The sequence below is a fragment of the Anolis carolinensis genome, unplaced genomic scaffold, assembly GCF_035594765.1.
Source record: "Anolis carolinensis isolate JA03-04 unplaced genomic scaffold, rAnoCar3.1.pri scaffold_7, whole genome shotgun sequence".
NCBI lineage: Eukaryota > Metazoa > Chordata > Lepidosauria > Squamata > Dactyloidae > Anolis > Anolis carolinensis.
In genome coordinates, this window is record NW_026943818.1 from 28,726,532 (window position 1) to 28,744,031 (window position 17,500).

General features: G+C 25.4%; 2 protein-coding genes across 2 annotated transcripts in view; one reads left to right on the top strand and one right to left on the bottom strand.

Moving 5' to 3' along the window:
• sbds (SBDS ribosome maturation factor) overlaps window positions 1–8,415 on the bottom strand; it is an 18,505-nt gene extending 10,090 nt beyond the window's left edge. Inside the window, exon 1 of the mRNA XM_062959608.1 lies at window positions 8,184–8,415. Within this exon, the coding sequence (XP_062815678.1) occupies window positions 8,184–8,311 (128 nt within the window). The 5' untranslated portion in view covers window positions 8,312–8,415. The remainder of the gene's footprint in view (window positions 1–8,183) is intronic.
• A 58-nt stretch (window positions 8,416–8,473) lies between these two features.
• The window catches only part of LOC134293092 (S-adenosyl-L-methionine-dependent tRNA 4-demethylwyosine synthase TYW1-like), a 54,699-nt gene continuing 45,672 nt past the window's right edge, over window positions 8,474–17,500 (top strand). The window contains exons 1-3 of the mRNA XM_062959607.1: window positions 8,474–8,751; window positions 13,442–13,587; window positions 16,600–16,710. Coding sequence (XP_062815677.1) covers window positions 8,748–8,751; window positions 13,442–13,587; window positions 16,600–16,710 — 261 coding nt within the window. The 5' untranslated portion in view covers window positions 8,474–8,747. The remainder of the gene's footprint in view (window positions 8,752–13,441; window positions 13,588–16,599; window positions 16,711–17,500) is intronic.

Here is a 17,500-nt window from a genome sequence, read left to right on the forward strand (position 1 = left end):
TAATAATATAACATATTGTATGTACATATAATTTGTAAGCCACCCTGAGTCCCCTTTGGGGTGAGAAGGGTGTGATACAAATGTAGTAAATAAATGCAGTAAATAAATAAATAATAATTAAATACATTTTAGACTTAGGCTCGCCCAAAGTCTGAAATGACTTGAAGGCACACAACAACAACAACAACAACAACAACAACAACAACCCTAATTAACTTGACTATCTCATTGGCCAGAAGCAGAAGCACACTTCCCATTGAAATCCTGATAAATGTATGTTGGTTAAAATTATTTTTATTTTTAAATATTGTATTGTTCTTTCGTTGTTGTTGTTGCTGTTGTTGTTGTTTTTGCATTACAAATAAGACATGTGCAGTGTGCATCAGAATTTGTTTGTATTTTTTTTTCAAATGATAATCCGGCCCCACAACAGCCTGAAGGATAGTGGACCGGCCCTTGGCTTAAAAAGTTTGAGGACCTCTGATGCAGAGAAAGCACTTGATAATATCAACTGGGAAAGAATCATATACATCGACGACTTAATGCTGCGGGTAGAAACCCCGGCAGACTCAATAATGATGATGAACCAATTACATTATTATTGGTATATTTCTTATATTTATTAGTAGTATATTTATTATACTTTATTATATTGTTTACATTTATATGTATTACATTTGTTATATTTATAAGTATACAGTAGAGTCTCACTAACCCAAGCCTCGCTTATCCAAGCCTCTGGATAATCCAAGCCATTTTTGTAGTCAACGTTTTCAATACATCGTGATATTTTCGTGCTAAATTTGTAAATACAGTAATTACTACGTAGCATTACTGCATATTGAAGTACTTTTTCTGTCAAATTTGTTGTATAACATGATGTTTTGGTGCTTAATTTGTAAAATCATAACCTAATTTGATGTTTAATAGGTTTCTCCTTAATCTCTCCTTATTATCCAACATATTTGCTTATCCAACGTTCTGCCAGCCAGTTTATGTTGGATAAGTGAGACTCTACTGTATATATCAGGGTCCCCAAACTAAGGCCCGGGGGCCGGATGCGGCCCTCCGAGGTCATTTACCTGGCCCCCGCCCTCAGTTTTATAATATAATATATTGTATATACATATAATATTGATCATAATATTATAATGTAATACAATATAACACTAATAATAATACCATAAAATAATATTAATTACATACTCTATATTACATATAATATTACTAATAATATTACAGTATAGTGGTATAGTTCAATAAAGTAATATATAGATGCTAATATTGTGCTATGCTAATAATATAATATATTGTATGTACATATAATTTGTAAGCCACCCTGAGTCCCCTTTGGGGTGAGAAGGGTGTGATACAAATGTAGTAAATAAATGCAGTAAATAAATAAATAATAATTAAATACATTTTAGACTTAGGCTCGCCCAAAGTCTGAAATGACTTGAAGGCACACAACAACAACAACAACAACAACAACAACAACAACAACAGCAACCCTAATTAACTTGACTATCTCATTGGCCAGAAGCAGAAGCACACTTCCCATTGAAATCCTGATAAATGTATGTTGGTTAAAATTATTTTTATTTTTAAATATTGTATTGTTCTTTCGTTGTTGTTGTTGCTGTTGTTGTTGTTTTTGCATTACAAATAAGACATGTGCAGTGTGCATCAGAATTTGTTTGTATTTTTTTTTCAAATGATAATCCGGCCCCACAACAGTCTGAAGGATAGTGGACCGGCCCTTGGCTTAAAAAGTTTGAGGACCTCTGATGCAGAGAAAGCACTTGATAATATCAACTGGGAAAGAATCATATACATCGACGACTTAATGCTGCGGGTAGAAACCCCGGCAGACTCAATAATGATGGTGAACCAATTACATTATTATTGGTATATTTCTTATATTTATTAGTAGTATATTTATTATACCTTATTATATTGTTTACATTTATATGTATTACATTTGTTATATTTATAAGTATACAGTAGAGTCTCACTAATCCAAGCCTCGCTTATCCAAGCCTCTGGATAATCCAAGCCATTTTTGTAGTCAACGTTTTCAATACATCGTGATATTTTCGTGCTAAATTTGTAAATACAGTAATTACTACGTAGCATTACTGCATATTGAACTACTTTTTCTGTCAAATTTGTTGTATAACATGATGTTTTGGTGCTTAATTTGTAAAATCATAACCTAATTTGATGTTTAATAGGTTTCTCCTTAATCTCTCCTTATTATCCAACATATTCGCTTATCCAACATTCTGCCGGCCAGTTTATGTTGGATAAGTGAGACTCTATATATGTTCTATTCATATGTATTACTGTATTATTATTGCTATATTTCTTATATTTATGAGTAGTATATTTATTATACCTTATTATATTGTTTACGTTTATATGTATTACATTTGTTATATTTATAAGTATATTTATTATTATACATCATTATATTTGTTATATTTATATGTATTACTGTATATTATACCTTATTATATTGGTTACGTTTATATGTATTATATTTGTTATATTAGTATATTATATTTATTATTACACATTACTATTATATTTGTTATATGTATATATATGTATTATATTTGTTAGTTATTAGTAATATATTATATTTATTATACACTACTATTATATCTGTTATAGGTATTATATTTGTTATCTTTATTAGTATATTTATTATTATACATTACTATTATATTTGTTATATGTATATGTATATTTGTTATAGTTATTAGTATATTAGATTTATTATACATTACTATTATATTTGTTATATGTATATGTATTATATTTGTTATATGTATATGTATATTTGTTATATTAGTATATTATATCTATTATTACACATTACTATTATATTTGTTATATGTATATGTACTATATTTGTTATATTTATTTGTATATTATATTTATTATTAGACATTACTATTATATTTGTTATATGTATATGTATTATATTTATTAGTATATATTTATTATACATTACTATTATATTTGTTATATGTATATCTATATATATAAAAGAGTGATGGCATCAGGGCAGCGGACAAAGCAACAAAACTACAGGCCCCCCAACCTCGAAATTTGACAACACAACCCATCACACATGCCTCAGGGTTGATACAACAAAAAGAAAAGAAAAATAAAGTCCTAATTAGAGGGAGAGCAATAATTTTTTTTATCCAATTGCTGCCAGTTTAGAGGGCTAATCTCTGCCCACTAGGTCTCCTAGCAAGCCAAGGGACAGCCAGGGTTCAGTTAGGGGACAGGCAGATTTAGGCCTCACTTAGACTTCTTCCACAGATTATCTAATTTGCACTGGATTATATGGCAGTGTAGACTCAAGGCCCTTCCACACAGCTATATAACCCATTTATAATCTTATATTATCTGCTTTGCACTGGATTATCTTGACTCCACACTGCCATATAATCCACTTCAGTGTGCATTTTATACAGCTGTGAAGAAGGAGCCTCATATAATCCAATTCTAAGCAGATAATATAAGATTATCAATATACAGTAGACTCTCACTTATCCAACATAAACAGGCCGGCAGGATAAGTAAATATATTGGATAATAAGGGATTCAGGAAAAGCTGATTAAACATCAAATTAGGTAATCATTATACAAATTAAGCACCAAAACATCATATTATACAACAAATTTGACAGAAAAGGTAGTTCCACGTGCAGTAATGCTATGTAGTAATTACAGTAGAGTCTCACTTATCCAACACTCGCTTATCCAACATTCTGGATTATCCAACACATTTTTGTAGTCAATGTTTTCAATATATCGTGATATTTTGGTGCTAAATTAATAAATACAGTAATTACTACATAGCATTACTGCGTATTGAACTACTTTTTCTGCCAAATTTGTTGTCTAACATGATGTTTTGGTGTTTCATTTGTAAAATCATAACCTAATTTGATATTTAATAGGCTTTTCCTTAACGTCTCCTTATTATCCAACATATTTGCTTATCCAACATTTTGCCAGCCCACTTATGTTGGATAAGTAAGACTTTACTGTACTGTATTTACAAATTTACCAGTAAAATATCACAATGAATTTAAAACACTGACTACAAAAACATTGATTATGAAAAGGCAGACTGCGTTGGATAATCCAGAACATTGTATAAGCGAATGTTGGATAAGTGAGATTCTACTTTGATATGAAATAATTTCTAGGATAGAATAATGCAGAACAATATAATCTCTAAACCAGGACAGTAATAAAGAAATAAAGAAAGTAAATAAAGCAAGGAAATTGGAAAATCCACAAAGGAAACAATCAGGGCCAGCTAACACCTCCCAAGAAAGGATTTTTCCAGAAAGGAAGCTGAGAAGGCAGTGAAGCACTATGTATTACCAAAGTCATTATTATTACTACCATTACTATCATTACTATCATTACTACTACTACTACCACTATTATTATTATTATTATTATTATTATTATTATTATTGTGTTGCAGTCAACCGTGAAAATGAATACAATCTGGCTCCAAGTATTCAAAAACACTAAAATCAGAATATATAAAAATGAATGTGGTATAATAAAACAGAACAATACAATCTCTAAAATCAGAACACTAAATAAAGAACAACACTCTGAAAATAGGGGAATTCCACACAGAAAACAATCAGGGCCAGCTAACACCTCCCAACAAAGTATTCCCATCATCAAAGTCTGGCCAATCCTCTGTTTTCTCAGGACCACAGACAGTAGAAGCACATAAAATATCGCAAACAACACCACTCTGAAAACAAGGCAATTCCAGACAGGAAAGAATCAGGGCCAGCTAACACCTCCCAACCAAAAAATCACTCAAGGAGGAAACAGCTAGGCTTTAAATCTGCAAGGCCATTACATCCTAATCATTTTTCCTAATTGCAGCATTCATACTTGCTTCCAACAGACAAAAAAAAAACAAAAACCAATCAGAAATATTGTATATTCACAACCTTTAGGAAATAATATCCCCTGATGGCACAGCATGTTAAAGCGCTGAGCTGCTGAACTTCTGGACCAAAAGGCCGCAGGTTTGAATTGGGGGAGCGGAGAGAGCCCCCACTGTTAGCCCCAGCTTCTGCCAACCCAGAAGTTCAAAAACATGTAAATGTGAGTGCATCAATAGGTACTGCTCCGGCGGGAAGGTAACGCCGCTCCATGCAGTCATCCCACATGACCTTGGAGGAGTCTACAGACAACGCCGGCTCTTCGGCTTAGAAATGGAGATGAGCACCAACACCCAGAATCAGACATGACTGGACTTAACGTCAGGGGAAAACGTTTACCCTTTACCTTAACTACCACCAATTCCTCAATACTTTATTTCCCATACCACCATTCTTCGCCACAGCAACGCGTGGCCGGACACAGCTAGTGTATTATATTTGTTATATTTATTATTTATTATTGTGTTGCCGATTTATTATTATACATTACTATTACTATTAGTAGTATATTTATTATTATACATAATTATATTTGTTATATTTATTAGTAGTATATTCATTATTATACATTACTATTATATTTGACATATTCATGAGTAGTATATTCATTATTATATTTGTTATATTTATGAGTAGCGTATTTATTATTATACATTATTATATTTGTTATATTTATTAGTAATATATTATATTTATTATTATACATCATTATTTGTTATATTTATATATGTTGTACATTTGTTATATTTATTAGAGGTATATTATATGTATTATTATACATTATTATTATATTTGTTATATTTATGAGTAGTGTATTTATTATTATACATTATTATATTTGTTATATTTATTAGTACTATATTTATTATTATACATCATTATTTGTTATATTTATATGTTGTACATTTGTTATATTTATTAGCGGTATATTATATTTATTATTATACATCATTATTATTATATTTGTTATAGTTATTAGTGCTATATTATATTTATCATTATATATCATTATTTGTTATATTTATATGTAGTACAGTTGTTATATTTATTAGCGGTATATTATATTTATTATTATACATTATTATTATATTTGTTATATTTATTAGTACTATATTATATTTATTATTATACATCAATATTTGTTATATTTATATGTAGTACAGTTGTTATGTTTATTAGCAGTATATTATATTTATTATTATACATTATTATTGTATTTGTTATATTTATTAGCGGTATATTATATTTATTATTATACATCATTATTTGTTATATTTATATGTAGTACAGTTGTTATATTTATTAGCGGTATATTATATTTATTATTATACATTATTATTATATTTGTTATATTTATTAGTACTATATTATATTTATTATTATACATCAATATTTGTTATATTTATATGTAGTACAGTTGTTATGTTTATTAGCGGTATATTATATTTATTATTATACATTATTATTGTATTTGTTATATTTATTAGCAGTATATTATATTTATTATTATACATCATTATTTGTTATATTTATATGTAGTACAGTTGTTATATTTATTAGCGGTATATTATATTTATTATTATACATTATTATTATATTTGTTATATTTATTAGTACTATATTATATTTATTATTATACATCATTATTTGTTATATTTATATGTTGTACATTTGTTATATTTATTAACGGTATATTATATTTATTATTATACAATATTATTATATTTGTTATATTTATTAGTACTATATTATATTTATTATTATGCATCATTATTTGTTATATTTATATATGTTGTACATTTGTTATATTTATTAGCGGTATATTATATTTATTATTATACATCATTATTATTATATTTGTTATAGTTATTAGTACTATATTATATTTATTATTATACATCATTATTTGTTATATTTATATGTTGTACATTTGTTATATTTATTAGCGGTATATTATATTTATTATACATCAATATTTATATTTATATGTAGTACAGTTGTTATATTTATTAACGGTATATTATATTTATTATTATACAATATTATTATATTTGTTATATTTATTAGTACTATATTATATTTATTATTATACATCATTATTTGTTATATTTATATGTAGTACAGTTGTTATATTTATTAGCGGTATATTATATTTATTATTATACATTATTATTATATTTGTTATATTTATTAGTACTATATTATATTTATTATACATCAATATTTGTTATATTTATATGTAGTACAGTTGTTATATTTATTAACGGTATATTATATTTATTATTATACAATATTATTATATTTGTTATATTTATTAGTACTATATTATATTTATTATTATACATCATTATTTGTTATATTTATATGTAGTACAGTTGTTATATTTATTAGCGGTATATTATATTTATTATTATACATTATTATTATATTTGTTATATTTATTAGTACTATATTATATTTATTATACATCAATATTTGTTATATTTATATGTAGTACAGTTGTTATATTTATTAACGGTATATTATATTTATTATTATACAATATTATTATATTTGTTATATTTATTAGTACTATATTATATTTATTATTATACATCATTATTTGTTATATTTATATGTAGTACAGTTGTTATATTTATTAGCGGTATATTATATTTATTATTATACATTATTATTATATTTGTTATATTTATTAGTACTATATTATATTTATTATACATCAATATTTGTTATATTTATATGTAGTACAGTTGTTATATTTATTAACGGTATATTATATTTATTATTATACAATATTATTATATTTGTTATATTTATTAGTACTATATTATATTTATTATTATACATCATTATTTGTTATATTTATATGTAGTACATTTGTTATATTTATTAGCGGTATGTTATATTTATTATTATACATTATTATTATATTTGTTATATTTATTAGTACTATATTATATTTATTATTATACATTATTATTATATTTGTTATATTTATAAGTGTCCCGGGCTGTATGGCCACGTTCTAGAAGCATTCTCTCCTGACGTTTCGCCCACATCTATATAAACATATATACATTAAGAGGCTGCCTTCAGTCCTTGCGCATGCGCAGTCGCCTTTGGCCTGCCTCTCGGAAGCAGCCTTTCCGCCCTTGCGCATGCGCAGAGGCCCGCACTCACGCTCCGCTCCGCCAGCCGAGGACTTTATTCCGGTAGCAAGCGATCTCGAAGCGCTTCCCGGCCCGCTTCGTCCGCACCACCGCCACGTTCGTCAGCCGGATCTGGTTCGTCGGAGTGAAAATCGACATGGCTGCGCCGACAGAAAAAGGCTCCGGGGACTGACTAGGCCGGTTTTCCTTCTCTGCGCATGCGCACAAGGGCAGCCCTCGCTTCTGGAAGCTCCTCCCACCAACTCGGGCTGCTTTCCCTTTACTACGCATGCGCACAAGGCAGTTCGCCCTGCTCGGAGCTCCTCCCACCAATCCGATTGCTTTTCGGTTGTGACGTCACTGTCGTTGGGGAAAACAACAGTTTGGACCGTTTCCGATATCCGTCCGGGTGGGAAACAAAGGGCCGGAAGATAGTTCCGGTATATATAAAAAGGCGCACGTGCTTTGCAAATTGTGACACACGAGGCAAGATGGCGGCTCTGAGGAGAGAAGCGAGGCCTCCTCGGAAGTAAAAGGCCCGGATTCGGTTTAAATCCAGATATAATAATAATTATACTTATTATTATTATTAGATATGGGTAAGAGGAGGGCCTCTGAAGGGGATTCTGGGATTTGTAGTGCTACCAGGCTTAGATTATTATTATTATTTTATTTTTATTATTCTATTATTTTATTCTATTATTATTATTATTATTATTAATATTATTATTATGTTCTACTCTTCAGGCCCCTGAAGGGGATTCTGGGATTTGTAGTGCTGCCAGGCTTAGATTATTATTATTATTATTATTATTATTATTATTATATTTTATTGTTATAATTTTATTCTATAATTATTTTATTCTATTATTAATATTATTATTATGTTCTACTCCTCAGGCCTCTGAAGGGGATTCTGGGATTTGTAGTGCTGCCAGGCTTAGATTATTATTATTATTATTATTATTATTTTATTGTTATATTATAATTTTATTCTATAATTATTTTATTTTATTATTATTATTATTATTATTATTATTATTATTATTATATTCTACTCCTCAGGCCTCTGAAGGGGATTCTGGGATTTGTAGTGCTGCCAGACTTAGATTATTATTATTATTATTTTATTCGATAATTATTTTATTCTATTATTATTATTATTATTATTATATTCTACTCCTCAGGCCTCTGAAGGGGATTCTGGGATTCGTAGTCCTGCCAGGCTTAGATTATTATTATTATTATAGTTTATTGTTATAATTTTATTCTATAATTATTTTATTCTATTATTAATATTATTATTATGTTCTACTCTTCAGGCCTCTGAAGGGGATTCTGGGATTTGTAGTGCTGCCAGGCTTAGATTATTATTATTATTATTATTATTATATTTTATTGTTATAATTTTATTCTATAATTATTTTATTCTATTATTAATATTATTATTATGTTCTACTCTTCAGGCCTCTGAAGGGGATTCTGGGATTTGTAGTGCTGCCAGACTTAGATTATTATTATTATTATTTTATTCGATAATTATTTTATTCTATTATTATTATTATTGTTATTATATTCTACTCCTCAGGCCTCTGAAGGGGATTCTGGGATTCGTAGTCCTGCCAGGCTTAGATTATTATTATTATTATAGTTTATTGTTATAATTTTATTCTATAATTATTTTATTCTATTATTAATATTATTATTATGTTCTACTCTTCAGGCCCCTGAAGGGGATTCTGGGATTTGTAGTGCTGCCAGGCTTAGATTATTATTATTATTATTATTATTATTATTATTATTATTATTATATTTTATTGTTATAATTTTATTCTATAATTATTTTATTCTATTATTAATATTATTATTATGTTCTACTCCTCAGGCCTCTGAAGGGGATTCTGGGATTTGTAGTGCTGCCAGGCTTAGATTATTATTATTATTATTATTATTATTATTATTTTATTGTTATATTATAATTTTATTCTATAATTATTTTATTCTATTATTATTATTATTATTATTATTATTATTATTATTATATTCTACTCCTCAGGCCTCTGAAGGGGATTCTGGGATTTGTAGTGCTGCCAGACTTAGATTATTATTATTATTATTTTATTCGATAATTATTTTATTCTATTATTATTATTATTATTATATTCTACTCCTCAGGCCTCTGAAGGGGATTCTGGGATTTGTAGTGCTGCCAGGCTTAGATTATTATTATTATTTTATTTTATTATTTTAGTCTATTATTATTTTATTCTATTATTATTATTATTATTATTATTATTATTATTATATTCTACTCCTCAGGCCTCTGAAGGGGATTCTGGGATTTGTTAGAGTATTATTATTATTATTATTTTATTGTTATATTATAATTTTATTCTATAATTCTTATATAATAATACAGATAATATTAATAATATAATAGTAATGGTAAAAATTCTTGTATAATAATACAGATAATAATAATAATTTTTGTATAATAATAGTAATAATATAATAATAGTAATTATAATAATTCCTGTATAATAATAGTAATTATAATACTTCTTGCATAATAATACAAATAATCATAATAATTCTTGTATAATAATACAAATAATACAAATAGATAATAGTAATAATTCTTGTATAATAATACAGATAATAATAATTCTTGTATAATAATACAAATAATAATAATAATTCTTGTATAATAATAGTAATAATATAATAATAGTAATTATAATCATTCCTGTATAATAATAATAATTATAATAATTCTTGCATATTATACAAGAATTATTATGATTATTTGTATTATTACACAAGAATTATTATTATTATTATCTGTTTTATTCTACAGGAATTGTTATAATTACTATTATTATATTATTACTATTATTATACAAGAATTATTGTATAATAATACAGATAATAATAATAATTCTTGTATAATAATACATATAATAATAATTCTTGTATAATAATAGTAATAATATAATAATAGTAATTATAATAATTCCTGTATAGTAATACAGATAATAATAATTCTTGTATAATAATACAAATAATAATAATATAAAATGTATAATAATACAGATAATATTAATAATATAATAGTAATGATAAAGATTCTTGTATAATAATACAGATAATAATAATAATAATTCTTGTGTAATAATACAAATAATAATAATAATTCTTGTATAATAATAGTAATAATATAATAATAATAATTATAACAATTCCTGTATAATAATACAGATAATAATAATTCTTGTGTAATAATACAAATAATCATAATAATTCTTGTATAATAATACAGATATTAATAATATAATAGTAATGATAAAAATTCTTGTATAATAATACAGATAATAATAATAATAATAATAATAATAATAATAATTCTTTAATAATACAAATAATACAAACAGTATAATAATACAAATAATAATAATTCTTGTATAATAATAGTAATAATATAATAATAGTAATTATAACAATTCCTGTATAATAATACAGATAATAATAATTATACATGTACAATATATAATATTATACTAATATTAATAATATTGCAGTATGATGTATAGTACAATATAGTACAATATAGTAATATATAAGATGCCTTGGCTTCCTTATAATAGTAATAATATAATAATAGTAATTATAAGAATTCCTGTATAATAATAGAGATAATAATAATAATAATTATACATGTACAATATATAATAATATATTATACTAATATTAATAATGTTGCAGTATGATGTATAGTACAATATAGTACAACATAGTAATATATAAGATGCCTTGGCTTCCTTATAATAGTAATAATATAATAATAGTAATTATAACAATTCCTGTATAATAATACAGATAATAATAATAATAATAATAATACATGTACAATATATAATAATATATTATACTAATATTAATAATATTGAAGTATGATGTATAGTACAATATAGTACAATATAGTAATATATAAGATGCCTTGGCTTCCTTATAATAGTAATAATATAATAATAGTAATTATAAGAATTCCTGTATAATAATACAGATAATAATAATAATAATTATACATGTACAATATATAATAATATATTATACTAATATTAATAATATTGCAGTATGATGTATAGTACAATATAGTACAATATAGTAATATATAAGATGCCTTGGCTTCCTTATAATAGTAATAATATAATAATAGTAATTATAACAATTCCTGTATAATAATACAGATAATAATAATAATAATTATACATGTACAATATATAATAATATATTATACTAATATTAATAATGTTGCAGTATGATGTATAGTACAATATAGTACAAAATAGTAATATATAAGATGCCTTGGCTTCCTTATAATAGTAATAATATAATAATAGTAATTATAACAATTCCTGTATAATAATACAGATAATAATAATAATAATTATACATGTACAATATATAATAATATATTATACTAATATTAATAATGTTGCAGTATGATGTATAGTACAATATAGTACAATATAGTAATATATAAGATGCCTTGGCTTCCTTATAATAGTAATAATATAATAATAGTAATTATAACCATTCCTGTATAATAATACAGATAATAATAATAATAATTATACATGTACAATATATAATAATATATTATACTAATATTAATAATATTGCAGTATGATGTATAGTACAATATAGTACAATATAGTAATATATAAGATGCCTTGGCTTCCTTATAATAGTAATAATATAATAATAGTAATTATAACAATTCCTGTATAATAATACAGATAATAATAATAATAATTATACATGTACAATATATAATAATATATTATACTAATATTAATAATATTGCAGTATGATGTATAGTACAATATAGTACAATATAGTAATATATAAGATGCCTTGGCTTCCTTATAATAGTAATAATATAATAATAGTAATAATAATAGTAATAATACAGATAATAATAATAATAATAATTATACATGTACAATATATAATAATATATTATACTAATATTAATAATGTTGCAGTATGATGTATAGTACAATATAGTACAAAATAGTAATATATAAGATGCCTTGGCTTCCTTATAATAGTAATAATATAATAATAGTAATAATAATAGTAATAATACAGATAATAATAATAATAATAATTATACATGTACAATATATAATAATATATTATACTAATATTAATAATATTGCAGTATGATGTATAGTACAATATAGTACAAAATAGTAATATATAATGCCTTGGCTTCCTTTGCAGAGCTGCCGATGGAGGGTCTGGATGGCCTCTATGGGTCCCTGGGCTTCCTATGGCTGAACCGCTTCTACTTATATTCCGGGGCTGCCTTTGGGTTCGGCCTCTGGGTTTGTCTCCAGCTGATCCTCGGCAAAAGCCCCAAGCAGAAGGTAAAACCCCAACATAGTCCCTATTTTATATATACACACATATATTATTATATCTATACACATTTATCTATATATATAAAAGAGTGATGGCATCACGGCAGCGGACAAAACAACAAAAGTAAACACCCCACAGCCTCGAAAATTGACATCACAACCCCTCATCCATGCCTCTAGGTTGATACAACAAAAAGAAAAGAAAAATAAAGTCCTAATTAGAGGGAGAGGAATAATTGTTTTTATCCAAGGCTAAGCTCCGCCCACTTGGTCTCCTAGCAACCCACTCAGCCCAGTGTTAATAAAATAATGATAAAAAAATAAATACAAATAATACAATAAAAAAATTATAAAAAACACTAAAATAATTAATACAATAAAATACTATAACAAAATGACTAAAAATAATACAATATAATAAATAAAAAAGATAAGTGACAATAAAATTAATTAAAAAAAATACAAATAACGTCAAATAAAAATTCCACAACAAGTTTTAACCGATACCACCACCACTTTGCCACAGCAACGCGTGGCCGGGCACAGCTAGTATATTATAAATATATATATATGATATCTATCTATATATACACACACATATATATATTATTATTACATAAATATATGATATCTATATCTACACACACATATGATTATATCTATACACACACATTTATATATTATAAATATATATATGATATCTATCTATATATACACACACACATATATATATATTATTACATAAATATATGATATCTATATCTATACACACATCTATATGATTATATCTATACACACACATTTATATATTATAAATATATATGATATCTATCTATATATACACACATCTATATGATTATAAAAATATATATGATATCTATCTATATATACACACATCTATATGATTATAAAAATATATATGATATCTATACACACATACAGTATCACAATGTATTGAAAATATTGACTATAAAAATGCGTTGGATAATCCAGAACGTTGGATAAGTGAGACTCTACTGTATATATATATATATACACACACACACACATATATATATATATTTTAATTATCCGAAATGTGTAAAATTGTGGATTAACTTTTATTATGTGTCTAGATATAAATATCATATCTATATATATAAAAGAGTGATGGCATCACGGCAGCGGACAAAACAACAAAAGTAAACACCCCACAACCTCGAAAATTGACATCACAACCCCTCATCCATGCCTCTAGGTTGATACAACAAAAAGAAAAGAAAAATAAAGTCCTAATTAGAGGGAGAGGAATAATTGTTTTTATCCAAGGCTAAGCTCCGCCCACTTGGTCTCCTAGCAACCCACTCAGCCCAGTGTTAATAAAATAATGATAAAAAAATAAATACAAATAATACAATAAAAAAATTATAAAAAACACTAAAAGAATTAATACAATAAAATACTATAACAAAATGACTAAAAATAATACAACAAAATAATAAAATATAATAAATAAAAAAGATAAGTGACAATAAAATACAGATAACGTCAAATAAAAATTCCACAACAAGTTTTAACCGATACCACCACCACTTTGCCACAGCAACGCGTGGCCGGGCACAGCTAGTATATTATAAATATATATATGATATCTATATATACACACACATATATATATTATCTATATATATAAAAGAGTAATGGCATCAGGGCAGCGGACAAAACAACAAAACTACAGGCCCCCCAACCTCAAAATTTGACAACACAACCCATCATCCACGCCTCAGGGTTGATACAACAAAAAGAAAAGAAAAATAAAGTCCTACTTAGAGGGAGAGCAATAATTGTTTTTATCCAATTGCTGCCAGTTAGAAGGCTAAGCTCCGCCCACTTGGCCTCCTAGCAACCCACTCAGCCCAGTGTTAATAAAATAATGATAAAAAAATAAATACAAATAATACAATAAAAAAATTATAAAAAACACTAAAAGAATTAATACAATAAAATACTATAACAAAATGACTAAAAATAATACAACGAAATAATAAAATATAATAAATAAAAAAGATAAGTGACAATAAAATTAATTTAAAAAAATACAGATAACGTCAAATAAAAATTCCACAACAAGTTTTAACCGATACCACCACCACTTTGCCACAGCAACGCGTGGCCGGGCACAGCTAGTATATTATAAATATATATATATGATATCTATCTATATATACACACACATATATATATATTATTATTACATAAATATATGATATCTATATCTACACACACATATGATTATATCTATACACACACATTTATATATTATAAATATATATATGATATCTATCTATATATACACACACACATATATATATTATTATTACATAAATATATGATATCTATATCTACACACACATATGATTATATCTATACACACACATTTATATATTATAAATATATATATGATATCTATCTATATATACACACAAATATATTATTAAAATATATATGATATCTATATCTATACACATCTATATGATTATAAAAATATATATGATATCTATACACACATACAGTATCACAATGTATTGAAAATATTGACTATAAAAATGCGTTGGATAATCCAGAACGTTGGATAAGTGAGACTCTACTGTATATATATATATATATATACACACACACACATATATATATATTTTAATTATCCGAAATGTGTAAAATTGTGGATTAACTTTTATTATGTGTCTAGATATAAATATCATATATATTTATATAATCATAAATATCATCTGTTTTTGTGTGAGTTTATATTATAGTGTCTAGATATAAATATTGTATATATTTATATAATCATATATTTATATATATATGTGTGTGTGAGAGTTTATATTATATATTTCTGTCTTATATTAAGTCCTTGTTTATATATCATATTTTAATATATAATAAAATATATTATATTTTAAATTGATTTTTTATTATATAAATAACATTTGGGAAATACATAAAATAAATGTGTTTATTGTTACTTGGATATTTTAGCACGGAAAGGAGATCGAAGAGCTTCCAAAAAGCCCGGTTTTCCAAAAAGAGGAGAAAAACCAAACGATTGGCGTCAAAATATTTTACGGATCCCAGACCGGAACGGCAAAGGTAAAAAAATAAATAAATCAGATTATTGCATCGGGATTGGGATTTTGGGGTGCATTGTAAATATTTAATATCGTATTGTTTCTGGGTATTAATGACAGAAATTGTTTAATTAAATATGCATACACTTTACAAATTGTATGATACTTATATTGATCTATATGTTTGTATGTGTATTACATATCTATATATATAAAAGGCTTGTGGCGTCGTGGCGACGCACAAAACAACAAAACCCCAAAAACCCCCAAACTCAAAAAAAAATCATGTGGTTTTATTGTTCTTTTGATTTTGCTTAATGTAGTGTATATTTATCTTTTATTGTATTTTTTAATGTGTTATGATTTGTTGTTTTATTTATATTCTGTGATATTGTATTGTTCTGGGCGTGGCCCCAGGTAAGCCGTTGGGGAGATGGTGGCGGGGTATAAATACAGTTTATTATTATTATTATTATTATTATTATTATTATTATTATTATTATTATTATTATTATTTGGCAATCTACACTCAAACCCCTGCCACACAACAACATTACCCAATATCTCCTTTAAACTGGATTATCTACCTTGGCATTCTAAATAATAATAATAATAATAATAATAAAACTTTATTTATATAAATAATATCCCTCTAGGATTAGGTGGTTAGAATTGGATTATATGGGGTCAGTTGTATAAAATGTACATAGTTGTATAAAATGTAGACTGAACTGGATTAGATGGCAGTGTAGAGTGAAGGCTAATAATAATAATAATAATAAAAATAATAATAATAATAAAACTTTATATAA